At 51.6% G+C, this 23,625-nt stretch overlaps 1 protein-coding gene across 4 annotated transcripts; it reads right to left on the reverse strand.

Moving 5' to 3' along the window:
* Positions 1-7,982: 7,982 nt before the first annotated feature.
* LEP (leptin) lies at positions 7,983-22,902 on the reverse strand. 4 transcript variants are annotated; one of them, XM_032305782.1, is made up of 4 exons: positions 22,857-22,871; positions 21,343-21,512; positions 12,554-12,725; positions 7,983-10,686 (listed from the first exon to the last, which is right to left on the reverse strand). In XM_032305782.1, exons 2-4 carry the CDS (start codon positions 21,483-21,485, stop codon positions 10,330-10,332), a joined length of 672 nt encoding a protein of 223 aa, XP_032161673.1. In that variant the 5' UTR covers positions 21,486-21,512; positions 22,857-22,871; the 3' UTR covers positions 7,983-10,329. The 4 variants fall into 4 exon arrangements, with proteins under 4 accessions (XP_032161673.1, XP_032161674.1, XP_032161672.1 ...); XM_032305783.1 differs by lacking the exon at positions 21,343-21,512 and having other exon boundaries at positions 22,857-22,902; XM_032305781.1 differs by lacking the exons at positions 21,343-21,512; positions 22,857-22,871 and adding an exon at positions 22,572-22,842.
* Positions 22,903-23,625: the final 723 nt, after the last annotated feature.

Genomic DNA, 23,625 nt, shown 5'->3' on the forward strand with positions numbered 1-23,625 from the left:
TAGTTCTCCAGACAAGAAAGTATAGGATCAAAGTGAGAGCCTCCTGTCTTCACTCTCCTTGAAAGAGATCATATGGGAACAAGGCTCTGGAAGGCTGTCAAGAATCAGAGAGGCAGGGTGCCTGGGTGGCTCAGTGGGTTAAAGTCTCTGCCTTCAGCTCAGGTCATGATCCCATGGTCCTGGGGTGGAGCCCCGCATCGGGCTCTCTGCTCTGCGGGGAGCCTGCTTCCCCCTCTCTCTGTGCCTGCCTCTCTGCCTACTTGTGATCTCTGTCTGTCAAATAAATAAATAAAATCTTAAAAAAGAAAAAAGAATCAGAGAGGCAGAACGGAGAGGCTCAGAGCATTGCTAGAGACATTGTCTGTTGTTTCTGCCTCCCCAGAATAAACTCCTTTTTCTTTTTGGTAATGGAACCCTTTTTTCCTTTGGAAAATTACCCCCTACACTTCTCATTCCAACTGGGACTGAGCCCTTCCCCAGTTTCTGGGATGACTCAAACCTCTCCCAGCAGAGGCCACTGTGACCGGCTCAGCGAGAGACATGTGATCCAAACTAGGCCAGTGAGAGCCAGCCCTGAGACTTTGGCTGGAACAATCAGCAATCCAGTGTCCACAGGCCCCCAAATGGCAAAGCATCAGACAGTCCAGATAATTAAAAACGTGCTTCATACAGCGGGGATGGTTGCAGCTCCTCTCCACTTGGTTGCTCATCCTCTGGGAGGCTGGTCTGGGCTGGCTCTGGGATGGTTGAAGGCTTTCCAGCAATGAGAGAGGACAAGCCTCAGAGTGTAAGCACTTTTCCAGGCTCGTATAAGGCATGCCATTGTGCCATTGGACAAAACAGGTCACATGGTCAAGCCCCGAGTCACGTGACAAGAGACTGCCTAAGGAGGTGGAAACCAGAAGGCAGGACTCATGGGAGCCATCACTGCCATAGTCCACCCAGACCCCTATGGTAGGACAGCTCCCCCTGTGAGATTAAGCCCAAGTTTGCCTTCTGCAGAATTCTACCTGTTGATCTCCAAACTTCCTCCAGTCTTGTCCACATGGCAAGGCTTCAGCAACTGTATCTGGCTTGGGATCATCTAAGCAGACAGACTGCCCAGAATTCTGCCTCCCCTCATGGGGCTTCTTTTGCTTCTACACTTAACGGCCCAGATGCAAATATCTATGGGTGGCTCAGCTCTTGAAGTCAGGTGCTTATTCAGCCAACAAATAACTGTTTTGTACGTACTCTGTGCCAGGATCTGGTCAAGTTGCTAGCGATATGGTAGAAAATAAAACAGACCCGGAGACCATCCTTGCCTACGAGGAGCTGACACATGTTGACTGGGGGCGGTGGGCAGTAGAGAGGGAAATGTGAATGAAAAAATGTCCAGTAGGGGCGCCTGAGTGGCTCAGTGGATTAAGCCTCTGCCTTCCGCTCAGGTCATGATTCCAGGGTCCTGGGATAAGCCCCACATCGGGCTCTCTGCTCAGCAGGGAGTCTGCTTTCCTTCCTCTCTCTCTGCCTGCCTCTCTGCCTATTTGTGGTCTCTGTCTGTCAAATAAATAAATTTTTAAAAATCTAAAAAAAATGTCCAGTAAAATATAGGCAAGCAAGAAAAGCTGGATGGGTGAGGGTTGGTTTCCTGATCTGTGATTTAAAGAGTTCCTCACCCAAGAAAAGTAGCAGGAGAGTTGACTAATTCAGGCATCTTCAAGAGTGCTGATGGGGAAGGTAAGCAGACCTATGAGTGAACCCTGGAGTCAGCTGTGTAGGCATCTGTTTCCATGACACGTGTGTGTGTGTGTGTCTGTGTGTGTGTGTAAAAACAGCTCACGCCACAAGCTCCTCAGCACCAGGACAGTGACACGGCCAGCCAGCTTTTCCAGGCGGCTGTCTCGCTGATGGGGAGAGGTGGTGACGGGACAAATTGGAAATCCATATGTGTGTTCCATATGTATCCAGCCTGGCCATATATACCCAGCCTGGGTATTGCAAAGCTGAAGGCTCAGGTTCTAATCCTCAGATGGGAGTCTCGAGCAAGTCTTGTTGAGACCTCTAGGCCATCATCCAATGCATGGGATAAGTCACAAACACCCTGACTTGCTCCTCCAAGGGGCGAAGGGAGGGGACTGGTTCTGGGCCATTACCGTGAGCTCCAAATCATTACAGGGCTGTGAAGACCACTTCCAGATTTTGAGGCAGGTGCAAGGTCCAAGCCCAAGTGTGGAAGGGAAGGAAGCAGAGGTTTCCCCTGCCGTCAGGGTCTCAGGCCTGGCAGGGTAGGGGTGGGGAGCTCCACTCCGGCTACACCGGCCAGTGTTCCCTCAGGTAAATCCACACATTTTATGAACAGAGAAAGGGAAGCCGTGACAGTTGGTATTTCCTCAGGAATGATGGCCAAAAAGAGGGTAGGAGGGTGAAGGCAACTTCAGGGTTGGTTTTCTGGTCTGTGAATCTCCCTGGGGACAGCCGCCTCAGATGAAACCCTGGCCATTGACAGGAAGGCCCCGTCTGAGGTTCCACAGTGTTCTGTGCCAAGGGAAGCCTCGCTGACCTCTGAGTCGGTCCGTTGGCTCGCCCTCCTCTGCACTCTCAGGTGTACTGAAGTGTGTGGAGGGGGTGTGCGGGGCTAGGTAGAGATGCACCGTGATTTGCTCCTGCACTCGGCGGGCTCTGACGTAAGCCAGCAGAGAAATGGAAGAGCCCGCTGCGGGTTGCAGCCTGAGGCAGAGCCCAGGGACAAGGTTTTGAAGGTCGGGATGAAGTACCTTTTTATTACAATGTCTGAAGTGGGAAAATGAGACAGGAATCCCATTTTCCTTCACAAGTGGTCCCAGGGCTCCTCACCCTGTAGAGTCTATTTAATATGGAGGGATAACCATGGAGACGCTGGACACCACGACGCCCCCTTGCAGAGGGAGAAGGGGAGTTCTGTGGCCTCCACGGGGCACCCCACGGCCCAGCAGGGCTAAGACAATGCCAGAGGCTCTCATTTCCACTCCTTTGGCTTTTTCTTCTAAGCGTCAGGACTCGCCTTTCCAGTATCTCTCAGCTGGTTCTTACCACTGTCTCCTTGTTTGATTTGTCAAATCTGTCTTAGTTCAGTTTCACACCCACTGTGACAGGCTGTCACCCCCTCCCCTCCTCCCTGTCCTGGGACATCTGCCAGGCAGTAAGAGCAAATGTGAAGTTAAACACAACTCGGTCCCACATCCAGTTCTCCTTCTTTCTCTTCCCTGCCCCGCTCCCCCCTCCCCTACCCTGAACACACAACACCCACGTGGCCAGGGGGCTGGGGTAGACTGTACTTTACCCCAAAATGTTTCTTCTGGAAATTCAGCCCCAAAGTAGAGGGCTTGCTGTAATAAAGTCTTATGTCCCTGTCACCCAATTTAAGATTTTATTTATTTATTTGAGAAAGAGAGAGAGAGAGAGAGAGAGCAAGAGTGGGGGTTAGGGGCAGAGGGAGAGGGAGAAGCAGACTCCCCACTGAGCAGGGAGTCCAACCTTGGCTTCCATTCCAGGACCCTGTGATCATGACCTGAGCTGAGGCCAGACACTTAATTGACTGCGCCACCCAGGTGCCCAATTACCAACATTTTACTGAGCTTGTTTATCTACCCTCTTACATATATTTTTCTTCTGAAATATTTTAAGGTAAATCCAAGACATCATTGCATTTCATCCTAAATGAGTTCAGTTTGAATTTCTAATAAGGAAGCATTTAAAAATAGAGGTACCTGGCTAGCTCAGTTGGTAGAGCATGTGACTCTTGATCTCAGTGTTGTGGGTTTGAGCCCCAAACTGGGTGGAGAGGCTAAAGACAAAATCTTTAAAAATTAAAAAAAAAAAAAAATAGGGGCACCTGAATGGCTGAATCTGTTAAGAGTCCGACTTTGGCTCAGGTCATGATCTCGGGATCCTGGGATCAAGCCCTGGGGCTCCCGGCTCAGTGTGGAGTCTGCTCTCACCCTCTCCCTCTGCCCCTCCCCCAACTTGTGCTCTCTCTGTGTCAAATGAAATTTTTTTTTTAATTCTTTTTTTTTTTAAGATTTTTTTCTTTCTTTTTTTATTTTGTCTGTTTGACAAAGAGAGCACAAGCCGAGGGAGCGACAGGCAGAGGGATAGGGAGTCGCAGGCTCCCGGCTGAACAGAGAGCCAGATTCTGGGGCTGGGCTCAATCCCGGGACCCTGAGATCATGACCCGAGCTGAAGGCAGCTACTTTAACCGACTGAGTCACCCAGGTGCCCCATAAATAAAATCTTTTTTTAAAAAAAAAAAAATTAAAATAATGACCATGCCATCACCCCAGCTAACACAATTAGTAACAATTCCTTTCATCATCTAACACAGAATCCATACTCAACTTCCCATCACTGTCTCAACGCTGTCTTTTACAGTTGGTTTGGGCATCTATCTTTGAACTAAAAAGGAAGAGGTTTGCTGAGCAAGTTAAGAGTGACCAGAATTTTAAGAAGTTTAACCTTTAATGGTCTGGACGGCGTTCAGGCTTTTGACTGAATTAGCAGACATGATAAAACGGGCTTGGTAATAATACAGGAGTCTCCCTTCCTTTGGTCACCCTGCGACAGCGGAAGGGCTGCGCTGGGCGGGACACAGCAGCCAGGCGCCCGGAGTTGGGGGGCGCCGAGGCGGGGATTGGGGGGGGTGAGGGGTGGGGCGAGGCGGGGGCGGGGCGATCCTGCCCGCACAGTGTCCCAGCCGGGCAGGGAAGGGTACAGCGCTCAGTGACCAGGGGCCCTGGGAGTTCAGTGGAAGGAAGAAATGCTAATAGAGGTCCCTTTCTTGTAAAAAGACATCTGAGGCAGGTAGTAGTCAGTGATCGAGACTCCCTTGATTTGGCCTCATCTTTCCTCTAATCGGTGATCATAGAGTGATGCCCTAGAGTGAATGTGTCACCCCAAAATTCATATGTTAAATCTTAACCTCCAAGGTTAGGTATTCAGAGGTGGGGCCTTTGGGAGGTGATCAGTGTTATTTTAAGTAATAATTGTATATATAATAATCAATGATGAGATTAGTGCCCTTGTAAAAAAGACCCCAGACAGCTCACCTGCCCCTTTTGCCAGGTGAGGACATAGTGACACATGTGGTCTATGTACAGGAAGCAGGTGCTCACCAGACAGGGGATCTGCTGGCCCCTTGATCTTGGATTTCGAGCCTCCAGAAGTGTGAGAAATAAATTTCTGTTGTCTATAAGCGCCCCAGACCTCTTTATTCAGTAATAGCAACCCGAGGCAGTAAAGCGATATTAAATTTATATGTATGTCTTCTCTTTTCATCGACCCCTCCTTCCTCCCTCCCTTCCTTATTAATCTTGTCATTATTTCATTTCGTAGACTCCTCGTCCTGTCCTGTTGTCATTCCCATGTCAAGCTTTCCTGTAGTGGATTCCCCCTCAGGAGGCCTCTCTTCTTTTCTTTTCTTTCTTTTTTTTTCTTTTTTTTTTTTTTTTTTAGATTTTATTTATTTATTTGACAGACAGAGATCACAAGTAAGCAGAGAGGCAGGCAGAGAGAGAGAGGGGGAAGCAGGCTCCCCGCTGAGCAGAGAGCCCAATGCGGGGCTCGATTCCAGAACCCTGGAATCATGTCCCGAGCTGAAGGCAGAGGCTTTAACCCACTGAGCCACACAGGCGCCCCTCTCTTCTATTAGGCCTGCCTCTTGGGGACGGTTGTGAGTTTTGCTGTGTGGTGCCTACCCCTCTCAGGAATCTGGCTTCACGGTTCTCCCCGAATCCAAGCCCATCTCCGCTTGCCTTGCAGTTTTCTTACTCTGTGTTCCTCCATGAGCAGCACCAGAGACAAGGGTTCAAGTGCAGTAGGTGTATTTGGGAGGTGACCCCAGGAAGCAGGAGTGAGGAGCAGGGAGAGTGGGAATGAGAAGGAGGAGACCCAGTCAGGAGTGCCCCCACGGACATGATGCCTGTGGGCACCCAGGGCTCAGACCTACAAAATGCACCTTTGAATTGCTCCTGTGGGGAGGGTGGGAGGCAAAAGCATTTATCCACAGACTTTTATTCTCCGCTGGTTGAGATTTGCCCCTCTGGGAACTTCTCCCTCCCCTTCCCCTTCTGCCCTGTGTGGGCTGAGAGGCTCTCTAAGGAGCCAAGGGGAGCAGTGCAGGGAGTCCAGTTCCCCGGGCGTCCACACCACAGCTGTGGCTATCTCATGGAGGACTGTCCGGTACAGCAAGTCTCACTCCTTTGGCTTCTCTGACACTTTAGTACCAATAACAACATCATTTATTGACTGCTTTTTTGTATATCAGTCATTGGGCGAACAGCTTTCCAAATATTTTATCTTCTAATCTTCTAAAGACTTGAGATGAAGAGGGCTATTATATGCCCATTGTACAGATGACAAAACAAGGCTCCGAGTGGTTAAATAACTCAGTTAAGGGTTCAGCCTCCTCTTCGCTGGGAGCTGGGTTGAGATGAGGGCTGGGCACGGAGGCTCCCTTACGATATTAACATCCTTGACTCTACCATCTTCAGGTCTGAGAGGGTGTGTTCCCGGGGTAAGGACACCAGAGGGCTGAGGACGTCAGTGTGCCCGTGAGCTTCACCCAGGTGGATGTGTTTGTCAGACAGCACCAGACTCAGATCCTGTTGGTAAAAGCCTGGAATTACTTCTCCCTGTTCTTTTTGGGAAAGTGGGGTCTAACGTTTTGGTCATGTGCTGTTGTGCAGGAATCTGGGATGGGTTCTTTGGAAATAACCTGCTGGACTGACCTGACTTCTTTCTCCCTAGACTCTGCAGAAGTCCTGCCTTCGGAGGTTGGACATGGCCAGAAGCTGCCCCCAGGGTCTACCCGCTGTTTGGGGGATGTGAGCTCTGCCTCAGGGGAGAGCGAGAGAATGCCCAAGGATGGAAAAGTTTCTGGAAGGATAACTTAGAGAACATGCACTTCCACTGTGACCCTGGCAGTCACCTCCCAGAGCGGGCTGACTTCTGGAGCCACCTGGGGATTGTGGGGGAGGGGGAGCTTCCTCGTGCCTGCTCAAAACAAGGCATCTCCTGCAGTCCCAGTCCCAGACAGCCGAGGGGCAAACACATTGTCCCCGAGCCCTGTTCCCCATCTTAGGCTGACAGAGACTGGGGCGGGTCATGGCACGGGTACCTTACTAGGTCCTTGGGGATGTGTGCAGAGAAAGTCTTCTAAGGGACAGACCATGACCTAGACTTCTCAGCAATGTGGGCCAAAAATTCTTTTTTATTTAAGTTGGTTTGCATTGGGTTTCTGTCGTTTGCAGCTAAAGAAGTCTTGACTGGTACAGAGGCCAGCCACTTCCCTGAGCTGCCAAGTGGCCCACTTAGGCGGTTCCAGCCAGATCTGACAACCCCCCACCCCCACCCCAGCCTGCTGTGGATTCCCCTTCTTCAGGAGTTCTGCCTCCCTGTCCTCCACCACTTAAACGAGTGCTCAGGAAAGGGTTGGCAACTGTCAACTATCCTTCAAGATCACCCATGGAAGTGACTGCTCGATGGGTCAGCCCTGTCCCCCCCACCCCCCATCCTGCCCCCAGTCCTCTCCAGAACTTAGGTTGAAACTGTCAGGTTCTAATTGCACTGCAGAGATGACTGTCTCTGCTCTGTGCCTGCAATGAGATAAGTCTTGTCTTTTCGAGAATCTACGGCCCTGGTTAGGTCTGCTATTGGGCTGCATGTTGCTGTTTGTGGGTTTTTGTTGTTGTTCTTTTTTGTTTGAAAAATTATTTGGTGTTTCTCAAGGCTGATTTGCAGACCCGCACGGACTCTGGTGCAGAATGTGCTCGTTTTGCCAGCTCTGTGCTTTGGGGGAATCCTTTAGCCTGGATAACTGGTGGCCGGCTGTGGCCAAGCCTGGGCAGAGCTGATGCCAGTGAGGGATGGAGGCCAGCCAGGCCTTGCCCTGTCACACACAAATAGCTCTTCTAAAGTCCCTCCAGAAAGGGTGACAAAACAAAGACCAGGCGGCAAAGTTAATTTATTTGGATTTTTTTTTTTAACAGTAACAAATTTTTTTTTTAAGTTACAAAAGAAGATAATCATTTACATTTTAGAACTTTCACACTCTGAGAATAAGCCCTGGTACCAGGTTTTGGAACGTGAGAGGCTTAAAAAATCCCAGCCTGACTGGGTGGTCATGATGGATGGTAATGATTACCGAGGTCCTAGTCTCCAGAAGGGGTCTGACTCGGCCCATCTCATGAATCTCTGTTCTGGAACTAACGACATTAATGCTTTTGATATCAAACTTCTTTGCACCCGAAAGCCTCTTCAACACATCCCTTTCCCTCCTGTCTTGTCTTTCCTTTGTCTGACTTTCTTTGTAACCACATACCTTCACCCCGGTCTCAGCACAAACAAAACAACCCCCTCCCTCCAGACAATTCACATCCCTTGCCTCCTGCAAAGTCGCAAAGTCAACTCCAACTCCTTTCTCACGGCAAGCAATCCTGGTCCACCCTGCCCAACGCTGTTGGCACCTCCCGGGAGCATAACCTCGCTCCAGAACATTCTGGGAGTCAGAGGACCTGAACTCTAATCTGAGCCCTGCCACCTGTCGGAGGTTGTGGTCTTAGGTTATGTTCTTATTTTTTAAATTGTCAGCTGCGCTGCTTCAAAGGGAAGTGGCTGCGCAGGAGGAAAAGCTGGCGTGCCCTGCAAAGCAAAAATGCTACCACAGGCAAGCAGGGCTGGCCTGGGGGCCCCTGATCACTGGCATCCTCAGCTCCGTGTTTCCTGCCTGCTGAACAGGATGCTGGTTCACCTGCTCTGTTGCCATGGTGAAAAGACCAGCCTTTGCATCCTGGTGTGTAAACTTTTTACCATCTGGAATTCAAGGTCCCTGAGGGTAAGACTATTTTAACCTTTACTTGGTGAGCTTCTCTAGCCCATAGCACCCATCGGGCCGAGCGCCAAAGAGGTGCTCAGTCTCCAAGCTGATAGCTTTGATTCAAATCTCCTTGGACAGATCCACCGCCGAGAGTGTGATGGCCTTATCACAGCGGCAGGATGGTGGAAAACCCAAGCCTCCTGGTTTGTCACCCCCAGACATGATCTCCAGTGGGAAGGGCACTCCTGGAGGCCTGGCCTGGCAGTCTGGCACCAAGTGGTGTTGGCCCAGGTCCTGGGACTGCCCACAAAGGCCCTCAGACCTTCCCACTGGAATCAAAATCCACTCTGAAGGAGTGGGAAACACGGTCTTGCTTTAGGGGAGCCAGTCAGATGAGAGCCACAATTCAGTAGGTACATCCCAAGTAGGGCTCCTGCCGTGTTACAAGTCCAGTGTGGGATCATCTCTAGACCATTCCAAGGCCCCTACCAAGGATCCCTGCTCCGAGGATCGCCATCTCCAGAGAGTGAGCGTCACCCCAGTAAGAAAGACCTCCCTCCAGTAATGGGAGAAGACCAGAGCTCACAACTGCCCCAAGAGACAGTCTTCAGTGCCACTCCCTCCATGCGTGGCTGGCAAAGCCCCCCACGACCTCCCTGAAGGAGTCATCTTTTCATGAAAACCACACCAAGTGGTTGCAGAGATGAGAAATGACCCCCCCAATCCCAAGAGCCCATTGCACAAATGTGATTCAGAAAACACACTCCCGCTAACACGTGCACATTATCTATATATCACAGATGACAAAATTCATCTTCTTTTTGAAATGACCTGGTCCTTGGAGATCCGCTCAGGGCAATGCCATTGCAAAATACTGTAATTTCACATCTGTCACGGTAGAAACAAAGCCAGGTACCAAAGAACTAACTCGAGAGCCCTCAAGTCACTAGGAATGGGTTTGCTTTAGTCAGGCCCATTGGTGGGATTGGAACCAGCATCCTTAGCTCCGGCTGGCCCCAGAGAGCCTAGAAAAGCTGATGTTTTGCTTCCAATCCTTCCAGAATAAAAGGCATAATAAATAATGCATTGCCAGGGAGTTGGCAGCTCTGTGGACGTAGCCTTCACCAGAATTCTCAGACAGAACCTTGCTCGATGGTCCAAAGGCTCGGTGGGCACCTCCCGAAATCACCCCAGGTCACGCTAAAGCATGCAGTGAGGGGGAAGGTGGCACAGAAGGGAAGGTTCTCTTTGGCGAGAATCCCAGATCCAGTTCACTCTTTGCCGGCTGGGTCCCCCTTTCCGGTGAGCATGGAATCATGCATTCTGTCTCCGGAGGTTTCATGCCTCCAGAGGCTTAGGCCTTTGGAAGAGGGGCACAAAGGTGTGAGAGAGCAATGGTCCGGGGTCTAGAGAAGGGACACCCATATGGACTCTCTCCTGGAGACACCTGGGAGCCCAGGGCTCTCTCCTCGACTTTGGGAAGAGAGGCCTTTGAGGGCTCAGCACCCAGGGCTGAGGTCCAGCCGCCCAAGCATGTCCTGGAGGGCCGCCTGCAGCCTACTCAGGGCCACCACCTCCGTGGAGTAGAGTGAGGCTTCTAGGACACCACCCAGGCTCTCAAAGCTCTCCAGGCCCCTGGCCCGGGGCAAGGGGCAGCTCTTGGAAGAGGCCAGCAGGCGGAGAAGATCTCGGAGGTTCTCCAGGTCATTAGATATTTGGATCACATTTCTGGAATGCAGACTGGTGAGGATCTGTTGGTAGATGGCCAATGTCTGGTCCATCCTGGACAGACTCAGGACAGGGTGGAGCCCAGGAATGAAGTCTAGACCAGCGACCCTCTGTTTGGAGGAGACAGCCTGCCAGGAGAGAGGAAAGGGGAGAGCAGGATCTCAGAGAAGTTGGTGCTGCAAGGACTCGGCCTCTCCCATGGGTGTGGAGGTCTGCTCTCTTGCTTGCCTCTCTCCGCCTTCCTCACCGCCCTGACCCAGGCCCTTGCTGCTTGGGCCCGGGGGTGCTGCCAAGATTGCAAGTTGGTCTCTTGGACTTCTGTCTTCCTGCCCTTCCCAAATTCCCTCCTCTAAATGGTTTCTGCTGGAGAACTGGCCATGAGAACCAATTCCTAGTTTTTTTGTTTTGTTTTGTTTTGTTTTTAAGATTTTTAAAATCCATTTATTTATCTCAGAGAGAGAGACAGGGAGAAAGGGAACACAAGCCGGGAGAGTGGGAGAGGGAGAAGCAGGCTTCCTGCTGGACAGGGAGCCCGATGTAGTGCTCGATCCCAGGATCATGACCCGAGCCAGAAGCAGACGCCCAACGACTGAGCCACCCAGGTGGCCCGGATTCCTACTTAGTTAAGTCTCTTCCCCAGGCGCTGAGGTCCTCCTGAAGCGTCCCTCCCCCAGCCATCCTTACCCCCTTCCACTCCCAGAGGACTCCTCCCTCCCAGTCAGGTTCTCCAAGGCCTCCCACCCCCACAGGGATCAAGGTGGGGATGCCCCCCCGCAAAGTGTCCCACCTCCCTCCTCTGCTTCAGTAACACACTGGTTACCAGGAGGGCTTCCCCTCTTCCCCACTGCCTGTGGCCTTCACTCTCGGCACCACCCAAGCTGGAACATTCTGGATCTACCACGCGTGGCCTCATGAAAGCCAGGAGAGTCCTGGGTTTCTCTCTATAAAATGCCCAAGGCTCTATCTAGTTCTGAGCTGTCCCTCCTTTGGCCACCTAACTCCTCCCTGGCTACACAAGGCCTCTGTCAGACATGCATAGCAAGCAGAAGATGTGGAAGTTTCTAGATGGTTCCATGCTGGGGGAGCAAGCAGGCTTTTAAGACTAGGAGCTACCAAAAACCACTGCTAAAAACCTTTAATGAGAGCATGCTCTGTTCTGGTTCTTTCAGGGGTGGAGCGGGGGGGATCACTTGCTTTATCTAACTGAATCTCGTAACAACCTTGCAAAGTCCCTTATGATAGTCCCAATATCTAGCTCCAGAAACCCAGGCTTCAAGACGCTGAGGAACTAGCTTCAGATTTTATAGATAGAGAACAGAAGTGTGAAGATTCCCATTCGGTCTTCCTAATTCCAAATGCAGTCCTCATCTGGGAAATGGCTGAAGGTCTAGGCCTGTGGACCTCAGGACTCGCAGTAACAGGGAGAAGCTTCCTAGGGCCAGAATTCAGCTAGCAAGACTGCCCAATGTGGGGCACCGGGGTCACTGAGTTGATTAAGTGTCTGCCTTCGGCTCAGGTCAGGATTCCAGAGCCCTGGGATCAAGCCCGGCGTCGGGCTCCCTGTCCAGTGGGGAGCCTATTTCTCTCTCTGCCCTTCTGCCTCCCACTCGTGCTCTCTGTCTAGCTCTGCTCTCTCTCTCAAATAGATAAATGACATCCTTAAAAAAAAAAAAAAAGAATGCCCAATGATAAGCACATTCTAGCACATTCTGAGGCCCAGAGGGGATGCAACTGAGAATTTGATCTCCTGCCAGTGGGACATGAAGACCTTTATGGCTCCCTATGGTCCTAGGCACTAGGATTCCCAGCAGAGAAAAAGGAGTGGGCGGAGGTGAGAGGTGGAGGGGAGAGGAAGAGAAAAGGCAGCTGTCCTTGAAGTGGGGGGGCGTCAAGACCACCACTGTCCCTACATGGGGCTGCATAGGCCTCCGCTAGCATATGAAGTCCTGGTTTCTCCAGGGCCAGTCACTGTTCTGTTTTGTCTTCCCTCCCTACCGTGTGTGAAATGTCACTGATCCTGGTGACAATCGTCTTGATGAGGGTTTTGGTATCATCCTGGACTTTTCGGATGGGCACAGCTTCAACATAGGACAAATAGGGCCAAAGCCACAGGAATCGGCACAGGGGTCCGCAACGCATCTTCCTTCCCAGGATGTGCTTCTCGGGCCTGAAAACGAAGGAACCACACATGGCAGGTCGCTGGTATCTCAGAACACACCCAGATGCCCCATTACCAACCACATTATCAGATGTGGATAAAAATGAGACTTGCTTTCTGCCATGGCAATCATCCCCTCAGTGCCAAAGGCAATTCATTATCTAGAATTACATTAATGAAATGCATTTCCTCGCAGAGGCAAGGCCTGAGCAATTATCTATGAAGTGGTATGAGATGGACCATGGAACATGAAGCCAGGGCAGGAGCAAATGGGCGATGTGGTGGTGATATGACTTTATCGCACGCCACGAGGAAGAGAACAGGCTTTTAAGGTCTGGTCTGAATCCAGCCATTTAATAGTTGCCTGACTCTAAGCATATCACATAACCACTAAAAACTCCACCTGCATCTCCTGCAATATACCTATCTCTAGGCTTTTATGAGGCTCAAACGAGACAATCGTGTGCAAGAGCTTTAAAGGTGTTGTGAAATGTACTCTATTATTATCTTCATTACTAGAGGTGATGCTTCTTGTCCTCTCCGTTACTGTCCCATGGCGGCCTGCTTATGCCTCTGTGAGGGCATTCGTCACTGGCTTAATTACGTCCTTTCTCTCCCACCGGGAGGGAGCCTGAAGGCAACCAGCGCTGCTGGAAGGTCTGCTAATGCGCCCCACACAGAGCTGGGCACAAGGATACAATCATGAACAACAGATGTTCTCGACCCTCGGGTTGCTTATGCATTAGTAGGAGAGATAAGCAGGTCATCAGGCCATTCCAACAGAGAGAGAATAAATTCACAAGAAGGATGAGTGCAGGAGATCACAGGAGTACAAACGGGGCTCCCTGCGAGAGGTGAGTATTAAAGGCCCAGTAGGGGTTAGTAAGGATGGAAAGTGGTTGCCACCAGTGTCCAGCTGGTTTAAAGGCATGGAGACAGGGAAGCCAGGGTGGCTCAGTCGGTTAAGTGTCTGCCTTCAGCTCAGGTCACAATCTCAGGGTCCTGGGATGGAGTCTCCTATCGGGCTCCTTGCTCAGCAGAGAGCCTGCTTCTCCTTCTGCCTGCTGCTCCCCCTGCCTGTACTCCCTCTCTCTGACAAATAAATAAATAAAATCTTAAGACAAAATAAAATAAAATAAAGGCATGGAGGCAGAAGAGATTATATAATATGTTCATCCAAAATGACTGACACTTTCAAAGTCATGGAACAATGAATTCTCAGATTAATGATATGCAGATCCTTGAGTAAGCAGCAAAGTTTTAATGAGATACATAAGACAAAAGGTAATAAAGTTAAAGGTATGCGAGTCTGTGATCCGTGCTAAGGGTGTGCGCATGAACCTGCAATGATAATCAAATGTAAGTAAGTGTTAGCAGGAAGGTTCCGGAGAAGGCAAAAAAGTTAATCTCTGCTTTTTATGTTCTGCCGCATCTGGGTCTTGAAAAAAACAGATAATACACTTTCTGTCCGCAGGTGGCAATATTAGTATGATTCATATTCTGGCAATATAATAGAAATAAGTAATCTGTACCATGCTTGATCAAGGTATGCTTTTTTTCCCCAAAGGTATCCTTTTAATCTGAATTTTATAGAAGGGGGAAAACGAGGGTCAGGAAGATGCGTTAACTTGCTCAAAGCCAAACAAGTGAGTGACGGAATCAGGCTGGGGTGCCTTCTCCATAGCTGGGGTGCTACCCCATAGTTTCCCCAGCCTTCGAGGAGAGCCCCAAATTACAAACCACCCCAATGCTCAACCAAGGTACCTCCTGGAACCATGCTCCTTAGAAAGAAATACCCAGCTCTAGCAGTAAGCTAGGAGACTGAACCCCCATACCAGCTTTGAATATGAAAAATCCCAAGTAATGCAGGAGGGGCTATGCTTCGAGGGTTTCTGTGCTTGCTTTCTCTCTTAAAAACTCAAAGCTGGGGGCGCCTGGGTGGTTCAGTGGATTAAAGCCTCTGCCTTCGGCTCAGGTCATGATCCCAGGGTTCTGGGATGGAGCCCCGCTTCGGGCTCTCTGCTCAGCGGGGAGCCTGCTTCCTCCTCTCTCTCTCTCTGCCTGCCTCTCTGCCTACTTGCGATCTGTCAAATAAATAAATAAAATCTTAAAAAAAAATCAAAGCTCCCTCTATTAACTACTGATTGCGTGAGTAAACATTCCCACCAAATGTTTGTGGAATGGAGTTAAAAAGCGCCAATCCCCAGTATGGCTCCACGAAAGCCTAGCAAAGGTGGAAAGTACAATGGTTAGATCCCAAGGTGTCAGGGAGTCCCTGGGCAAATACTTAGCTTCCTTACAGCATCCTTTCCTGTGAGTAAAACGGAACCAATAACAGCACCTGGCTAAAAGGATAAATGAGATGAACCTGTCAAACCCCCAAGTACAGGGCGTGTAGGTGCCCAAGGGTGGGGGTGGGAGGGAGAGGTCAGCCGTTCCAGCATTGTGTGATTACTGGGCAAGGCTTGAAACACTGGGATAACACTGCTGCAGCAAACCCCAAATCTAGCATTTGGCCCACTGCCTTCCCCCGGCCATCTCCACAGGGTGTCTGGCATTTCTGGGCAGCGCAAGATAGAATGGTACCCTTTTCTAGGATTCTAGTGTAAGGATACCCTCCTTCCCAAGAGAATTTATTACCAGATTAAGTCTGGTCACAGTCGCTGTCGCATAATGGCCACCCTGTAGCACCTGAATGGGAAAACAGTTTTACAAGCCCCTCTATCAGCACTGATAACACGCTTCAGTGAACGCAGAAAATACACTGTAGTTCCTTGATAGGTGGAATTGAGAGGCTGTTGTTGAATCTGCCCAAGAGAAGGAGGCCAGATGTAGGGGAGTTCCGTAGAGAGCCCATAACAAGTCCATCTGAGGTCAACGTGGGGGAGGGAACATGCCCCACCAACACGCGCAACCGAACACGTGTGTTCACGTACGTCGCACCCAACAAAGGCACACACGCAAACACATCAACACCCCAAACCCTTTTAGTAGAGGCTGTTAGTTGTCTCCAATATCTCTCCTTCCCTTCTTCCCAAGTGATATCCAAGTTTAGATGGTGACGTGCCATCCAGAACAAATACTACCCTTCTCAGCTCCCCCCGACTAGGTTTGGCTCTGCGACTAAAGCCTGGCCAATTCAGTACCAGCACGGCAGCCCTGGGGGTGCGTGCCTTTGCCTCTTCCTCTTTCATCCCTCCCTCCATCCCATGCCCGGACTGCGGATGGGGTGGCCCCGGTTCTGGAGCCATCTTGAATCACAAGGAAGAGAGCCTCACCTTACAAGCGGTACGGTGGGAACCTGGAGGTCAGGTCTCTGAGGACTTTGTGGAGCTGAGGTGACCTACTGGCCTCAGACTGCCCATCCCTGGACTTGTGCTGTGCGTGGGAGAGAGACATAACCTCTGTCTTGGTTAAGCCACTGTTATGTTGGGTCTCTGCTAAATGCAGCCCAACCTGATGCTAGCTGCTTTATACACCTGGACGTGGGCATCAGGACAGAGTGGATGCCAAGTGCTTCTAGGTTCCCTTCAGTGTCAATACATGGGTGGGGCCTGGCTGTGGCCCAAGAAGGTGGTGCACAGGGCCGGTGAGAGCAGCGTTCAGGGACTAGAGAGGGGAGGGATCCTTGAAGACAGCGGCTGCAACTTCACTAAGCGCCACGCCTGACACGTAGTGGTTACCCTTGATCGCCCCCGGGGGCCAGGTACAAAGACGGAACCCACCCGGGACGGCAGGAAGGCGGGAATCAGGACTAGGGAGGGTTGGGGCTGAAGAAGGCTGAGTTTCCCTGAAGCCCAGGGAATATACCACAGTATTGAATGCAGTCGATTGTTAACGTATATTATTTGCTAGAAATAAAAGTAAAGAGCAAAACTGTGCTCTTGAACAGCCAGCTTGCCTAATTAGCTGTAAGTCCAGGAAGAACATTTAAAGAGACAGCATGCCCAGGGTGATTCAGGGGAGGGAGATGTGTGTAAAATTATGAACTCTGGGAGTCCAGCAGAATTCTGGGTTGGGGTATAAGACCTTGGACAAGCTGGCCAAACTTTCTCAGACTCGTTGTTCTTAGCTATAAAAAAATGGGAATGATACAAACTGTAATTCCCACCTGAAGTTGTTCCGGGGATGAAATGAGGTAATACATGTAATGTGCTAGGTGTTGGCCTGTCTTAATACACATTAGCTGTTATCACCACTGTTTCCAGGAAGGAATCAAGGGGGTGTCCTGGAGGTGATGGCATTTGATACAGGCTGTAAGAGTCAGGAGGAACTGGGTTTGTGAAGTGGAGGAGCAGCCCAGCTGAGGGCCCAGAGGCTGAAGATCACCTGTGAACTCGGGACACGGGGGCTCCCAGCCAGCACGGGAGGTGTGATGGGCCAGAAGGACCCTGAGGACAGCATAGGGAGGCTAGGTTTCTGTCACGGAAATGAGGAGCTCTGACTACTCCCAGGCTAATGCTTCCAGTCCAGGTGGCAAGAAGGATGGAGATGAAAATTGGCAGAGGCACAGGGAGGGAGTTGAACTGCCGTTGATTTGCTGGTTGAAACTTGGGCGGACCCATCCAGCTGACGGTTGGGATTGGGGGTCACATAAAAAAAAAGTGGGGGGGGCGCCTGGGTGGCTCAGTGAGTTAAAGCCTCTGTCTTTGGCCCAGGTCATGATCTCAGGGTCCTGGGATCGAGCCCCACATGGGCTCTCTGCTCAGCAGGGAGCCTGCTTCCCCTCTCTCTCTGCCTGCCTCTCTGCCTACTTGTGATTTTTCTCTCTGTGTCAAATAAATAAATAAAAATCTTAAAAAAAAAAAAAAAAAGCAGGGCCGCCGATGCAGACCCAGGAGAGCCCAGGTGGAGAGAGCTCAGGTGGGAGGAATGGGCAGGAGAGGATATGGTCAGCCAGCCGCCGGACTGCAAAACCGCTCATCGTGAGAAGTTTCCAAAAATGGTTTTGAACATTTAGGAGCTGTCATTTTTTTGAGAGTTAAGAAATGAATCACTGAAATGTGGATACAACATCCTGTCCTTTTTGTTTCTCTCTGCCCGTTATTTAAGCAGAGCCTGGGGAGGGAGGTGGGCACGGCTGGAGGAGCTGTGGGCAACGAGCCTCTGAGCCTCACTCATACAGGCCGCGGCCTCCCCCTCACTCTGCTGGATCGCTGCCGCCATCCTCTGCCCACCCTCTGGACCTCCCGGTCACCAGCTTTTGCCTCCTGCTGCCTTCCGTCTCCTTCAGTTAAGACTGTGACACTCCCCATCATCGCTACGACCATCCCTGCCATCTCTCCATGCACTGGGGAAGAAAAGGAAAACCAGAAAATGGAGCCTCCCAGGGCAGCACCAGAAAAGGCAATGGCATCACAGAAAACAGTTCCAAGGCCAGCAGGAGAGGCTCATATAACTACACCTTCCATCCATCCACAATTTCCTACTCTCTGAGTTCACCTGGGCCCTGGGTGCTGGCCCCAGCTCCATTCATCCTTAGCTGACCCCCCTGCCCCAACCCTGCCCCCACTTCTATGCAGGCCCCACACCTCTGCCTTCTCCATGGACAAGCTCCCCTCCTATTTCCCTAGGAAGCTGGTGGCCTCCAGATGTGACCTTCACGTCCACTCTGGTCCTAGGGGATGAGGCCGACCACGTGGGGCCTCTCTCTCAAGACAGGGGGATGCTTCTCTAGATCTTAGCTGGAAGGATTGCTGGGCCTGCCTATAGTCTTCTGATGGTAGCCGTGGGGGTAGAGGGCCTGGGGAGAGCTTAGGGTCACAGAGGCATTTACTGGTGGAGGCTGCTAGCCTTGAGCTCTCCAAAGTCCCATGTCGTCTCCTGGTTGGAAGTGCCAGAGGTTAGCAGGAATCCAGCACACACTTCTCTCTTCTTTCTTCTCTTCTCCAGCCATTGGGATTTCTATACCCTTCTCTTCAATAATCCTCCGTGTGCTAATATGAATTAAATTCAGATAATGGGGTATTTGCTGTTAATTATGAGGGAAAAGCTTTGGAAGGTCTAAGATTCTTCCTGCAGAAATTCGTCCTGTAGGCTCCCTCCCATCTTCCTTCCTTTCTCCATAATTCCAAGTTGGAAGGGACATGGGGACAGGGAAAAAAACAAAAGATGAATAGAGACAAGGAAGACCGGATCTTGGTCATGAAAGGTACTCAGAATCCAGTGGAACAAACAGACGCTAAAATAACTCATTTTAACACAACTTCATGAGGAGGGGAAGAGCCGAGAATCTGGGGAACACAGAGGAAGGTGGGGACTCTGGGGAGGGGAGGACAACTTTGTAAATGAGGCAGTATTTGAACTGAAACCTTAAAGACACGAGCTCCCCAGGCAGGAGAGGGCAAGCAGGGCATTCCAGACAGAGGTGCAAGTGTGGAGTTGGGGAAAACTGTGGCAGGCTTAGAAGAATTCAGTATGGCAGAAGGGTAGAGTTTGTAAGTGTAGAGAGCTAGAATGTCCAGGCTTGATTCCATCTCGTGGGGAATCTGCCCTATTCAGAGCACACACACACACACACGCACACGCACACGCACACGCCCTGGAGGCCATGGTTTCATGACCAGTGGTAGACAAGAGCCCGAGAATACACTTCTCTCCCTTTGCTTATCTCTTTCTCCTCCAAACCCTGATGAGGTCAATTAGCATCCTTCCCAGGAATTGAAAGTAAGGCTTCAGAGGGCCCAGTTTGTCCCAGTTGAGGGCTCCAAAGCTCCGCGGAAGCCGTGGTTGCCCTCCTGTGCACGGAGTAGCCGAGAAAGACCAGAGGTCATCCTGTAACAGGCGGGGGACCGTCAGTGCCCGTGCTCCTTCCTGAACTCCTGGTTCCTGACCTCGTCGGTTCCGAGCCCTCCCTGTCCTTAGCCTCCACGGTGAGATACTCTTCCACATATACTCACTTGAGTTGCTTTCCACTCTCTGAATATATTTTTAAATCCAGGGGAGAGGAGCGCCTGGGTGGCTCAGAGGGTTAAGCCTCTGCCTTCGGCTCGGGTCATGATCTCAGGGTCATGGGATCGAGCCCTGCATCGGGCTCTCTGCTGGGCCGGGAGCCTGCTTCCTCCTCCTCTCTCTCTGTCTGCCTCTCTGCCTACTTGTGATTTCTGTCTGTCAAATAAATAAATAATCTTAAAAAAAATAATAAAATAAATCCAGGAGAGATACACATAAACACATGTAAGAGGAACAAGAGTCAAAAAATCAAATTCGCCCTTTCTATGAGTGATGTACTCTGAAGAGTTCTATTTTTTCAATGTCGGTTGCAGTGTCTTGTTGGAAACACGGAGCTAGCATGAGTGGTTTTCTCTTCTTTGTAACCAGGAGCCTCATTTGAAAAATGTTAACACACTTAACTGCCAGCCAGAGTGTGGGATGGGGGTTACATTCTTCCTACTCATCACAAACCACCCTCAGATCTGATCCCCATCATGGATAACAAATAGGTTTCAATTCCAATGTCAAAGTCAATCAATTTTCCGCGGCTCCCTGGAGCTCTGTGCGGAGGAAGACCGGAAGCCCCATCCAGCCTCAGAGGCAGAGAGTGCCTCCATCAATTAGTGCTCTCTGCCAGGCGCAGAAGGCATGGACATGCTATTTGTTCCAGCATCTTCCAAGGGTCTGGTGCAGAGCAGGCACTCATGAATATTTGTTGAGAGAATTAAAAAAAAAAAAATTTCTTATCTCTGATTCTCCTTGTCTAACCAGGTTAACCTACCTCCACCATGGTTCACCTGCCCTGATCTCAAAAACACATCATAGAATTCACTTTTGCCCAGCAGGCACCCCTAGGAAACTTTCTTAATGAAGGCAGAAAACACTTGCGCTTCCAGGTTTCCTTTTAACGGGGACCTTGGTCAGCTTCCTGCCCCTCCAGGAGTGTCCTCCAGCACCCTGTGGGTCCTCATTCCTTTCAGCTTCCCTAGCTCTGCTCCTTCCTGACGGTGGTCCCAGGTGCTACTTAGTCCCTTTCATCAGCCAGGCTCCAGCTGCTTCTCTGGGCCTCCCACACTTCTTCTTCCCCCCCACACACTTCTTAAAGACCTCTTCCCCTCCTTTTTTCTCTGTGGCTTCCTCCCCCTGCCTTTGCACTCCTCCCCAGCCCGTGCAACCCAGAGTACAAACACCATGCACACACAGATGAGGATGAGATCTTCAGGGAAATCAGTGAGATGTCAGCATGGACACCAATCACGCCTCCAGTTCTAGGGAGCTGACAAACGGGACAGGAAAGACTGTAAAGCGCAGTTTGCGGAGAAGAAAGTCACATCTGTCGTCACACGTGGAATGAGCTTAAAGAATTCCCTGAGCCCAGGCATCAGGTCTGTTGTTTTTCAGCAAAAACAACCTCTTTCTATTTCTGAGACAACTGTGTGGACAAGGAAGAATTTCAGGGCTCCGGGCTGCCAGGCCCGAATGGAGCTGCTGCCACAGAATCTTACTGCCGGAGAGGACAAGGCCTCCCGACTGACGGATTGCACGACAGTTTGGCTCGATATTCCTTGAAATCACATGCATGCTCTTCAAGGATGCATACCCCACAAGGACTCTACTTCCCTGAAGCTCCTTCTTTCTCCCCAAATCCTGCATTCCTTCGGGTGGCATCTGGGCTGCGGCAGGGGACAATGACCTGGGTTCTGTGAGGAGAGCTCTCCCAAGCGGCCACCTCCACACCCTGCACGGGCTACTCAGACACGAGAGGCATCTGCCTGGGGCTGAAAGGCAGGAATTCACTGCAATCTCCCTGGCTCTGTCCTTGGCACTTGGAGCCATTTCCTGGAATGGAGAGGGGGGGAAATACTTCCCCCAAATACCGAGAAGAGTTATTTTGGGCATAAAATGTACAAAATATGAGAAGGACGCTCCTTTGGCCAACATGGACATGTTCCCCTCAGCCCAATGTCCTCAATTGCTAGAAAAGGGAAGAACCTAAAAACATTCGCTGTTTTTCTCTTGCCCTCTCCCCTTACCTAAATGAGGGAAATGATCCGCTTGGTATCTCTGCTCCTGGGGACATGGGAGTGACAGCAACTATGGTTTTGCAGACCAGCCTGGTGGGAAAGAGATTGGGTACCCTCTCTCCCACTGGTCCCAGATGACTGCTGCCCACCTCAGCACTCTACAGAGCAAACATCCCCATTCCTACAATGGGCGATCACGGAGCTGGTGGTCCTGGGGCGATGCCTGAAAAAACCTACCCTCTGCCCCACCCATTCTTAAGACCCCCCCCCCAACAGCAGAAATCAAACATCTCATCCTCTCCAAAACTTCTTTCTCAAATGACAAGCAGGCCACTCGTCTTGGATCTAGCTGTATGTAAGGATTCACAATTCCAAAATGCCACCATCTTGCAGCTATAGAACGGGAAGGTAAAGGCAACCACATCCACAGTGAAATGGAAACCAGGCTGGGAGGGAAGGCAGACTCTGCCCGGGGCCCACCTGCCCACACACATGAGAAACATGCAGTAGGCCTTTCTGGGACCGCTGCTCTGTCACCTCAGAAAACCCCAATTTCATCCATGGCCCAGAAGGCAATATGCTTGGCTTTGAGGCCTGCATTTCGGCAGAATTTCTCCAAGATATTCAGGTTCTTCTGAACGGTTTTCTCTCCACCTCTACCCCACAGTGGTCCTGTTCCTAGGCTCTGGCCTTATACAGATCCTTGAATTCACACATCAGAGATGAACACCCCACTGGAAAATGATGTCGGAATTCTTAGCCGCATTGCAAAGCTAGTCCCCAGAAACTGAATGCTCCTACCTGAATCCCCAGCACCCCAGACTCTATCCCCTCCAGAGGGGGACAGGGTACCCTAATCTTTGGGGATGTGCTCAAGGCAATTTCTAAAGCATCTCACCAGCTAGGCTGGCGGCTCTGCCAGTCTCCTGGGACCCTGGCTGGCTCCGTGGCACAGATTCCTGCTCCATGGGCACTGGCACAGCCCGGTCCCGAAGCCAGACCTCCCCAGTCGCCTTCCCTCCGGTTAGAACTCTGGTACAAAGCCGCCATAGTCCAGAACCAAGCCGTCTACCCCGGTTTCCGTCTGCCCTTAGTTTCCCTGGTGTTCAGGGTGGGGTGAGGTGGGGTGGCTGGCCAAGAAAGACCGGCGGAGAAGGAAAAAGGAGAGCGCCCAGGGCCTTACCTCGCAGCTGCCGGCGCCGCGATTCCTCCGGGGCTCCATGCCTGCCCGTCCCTCTTATAGCCAAAGAGCACCACTTGCGCAACTGGCCGGCAGGCCCGGACGCACCCCAAGCGCCAGCTCCCGCCCCGCCCTGCCGGGCAGCGTGGGACAGAGTCCGGCCCGCAGGCTGCGGGGCACGGGCCTCGAGGGAGGGCCTCCACCGCGCGCGGACCCTTGCGCGCACCCTCCGGGACTACCCGAAAGCCCAGGGACAGGGGACAGGGGGCGGGAGCCGCAAGTCCTCGAGGTCCCATCCGAGGCTTGGCGCAGCGGTGATGCCAGGATCTGCCTCTCGGGGCCAGAGTGGCGGCGAGGGGCTCCTCTGAGCCGGCGGGGAGCTCGGACAGCGCGCCCTCCACGGGAGCCGAGGCGCACCGACGCCGAGGCCCGCGCGGCCGGCCCGACGGCCCCAGGCTAGGGGAGCTTCCCGCCCTGCTGCCTGCGCCCGCAGCCAGGATGGGGTCTGCTCTGGTGCGCCCAGAACCCGGCTCCCAGTGCTCAGGCACGCGGCACTGGGTTGTGCAGAGTCTGCCCCTAGTCTCCACTGGGTGCGCTGCTCCGGAGGGCTGTGAGGAGGACGGCGCACTGCCTTTGGGGGATACTCTGGACCCACCGCGAGTCCATCTTCTACCCAGTATTTCCCACGTACATAGGAGAGTGTGCGAAACTGTATTTTCCCCTCCCGGCCTGGAAGTAGGAGCCTTAGCCTCCCTCGGGCTTCAAGGACGAG

This window comes from Mustela erminea, chromosome 11 (assembly GCF_009829155.1).
Source record: "Mustela erminea isolate mMusErm1 chromosome 11, mMusErm1.Pri, whole genome shotgun sequence".
Classification (NCBI taxonomy): Eukaryota; Metazoa; Chordata; class Mammalia; order Carnivora; family Mustelidae; genus Mustela; species Mustela erminea.

What these genes read in the sequence shown, in the direction of transcription:
- LEP (XM_032305781.1), bottom strand. Translation starts at nt 22,723, where the DNA reads ATGGCGGCTTTGTACCAGAGTTCTAACCGGAGGGAAGGCGACTGGGGA. An exon ending in CAGAGCCGCCAGCCTAGCTG is followed by an intron (nt 12,726 to 22,571) that starts GTGAGATGCTTT and finishes CTTCGTTTTCAG; the next exon opens with GCCCGAGAAGCACATCCTGG. An exon ending in TCAGTGACATTTCACACACG is followed by an intron (nt 10,687 to 12,553) that starts GTAGGGAGGGAA and finishes CTCTCCTGGCAG; the next exon opens with GCTGTCTCCTCCAAACAGAG.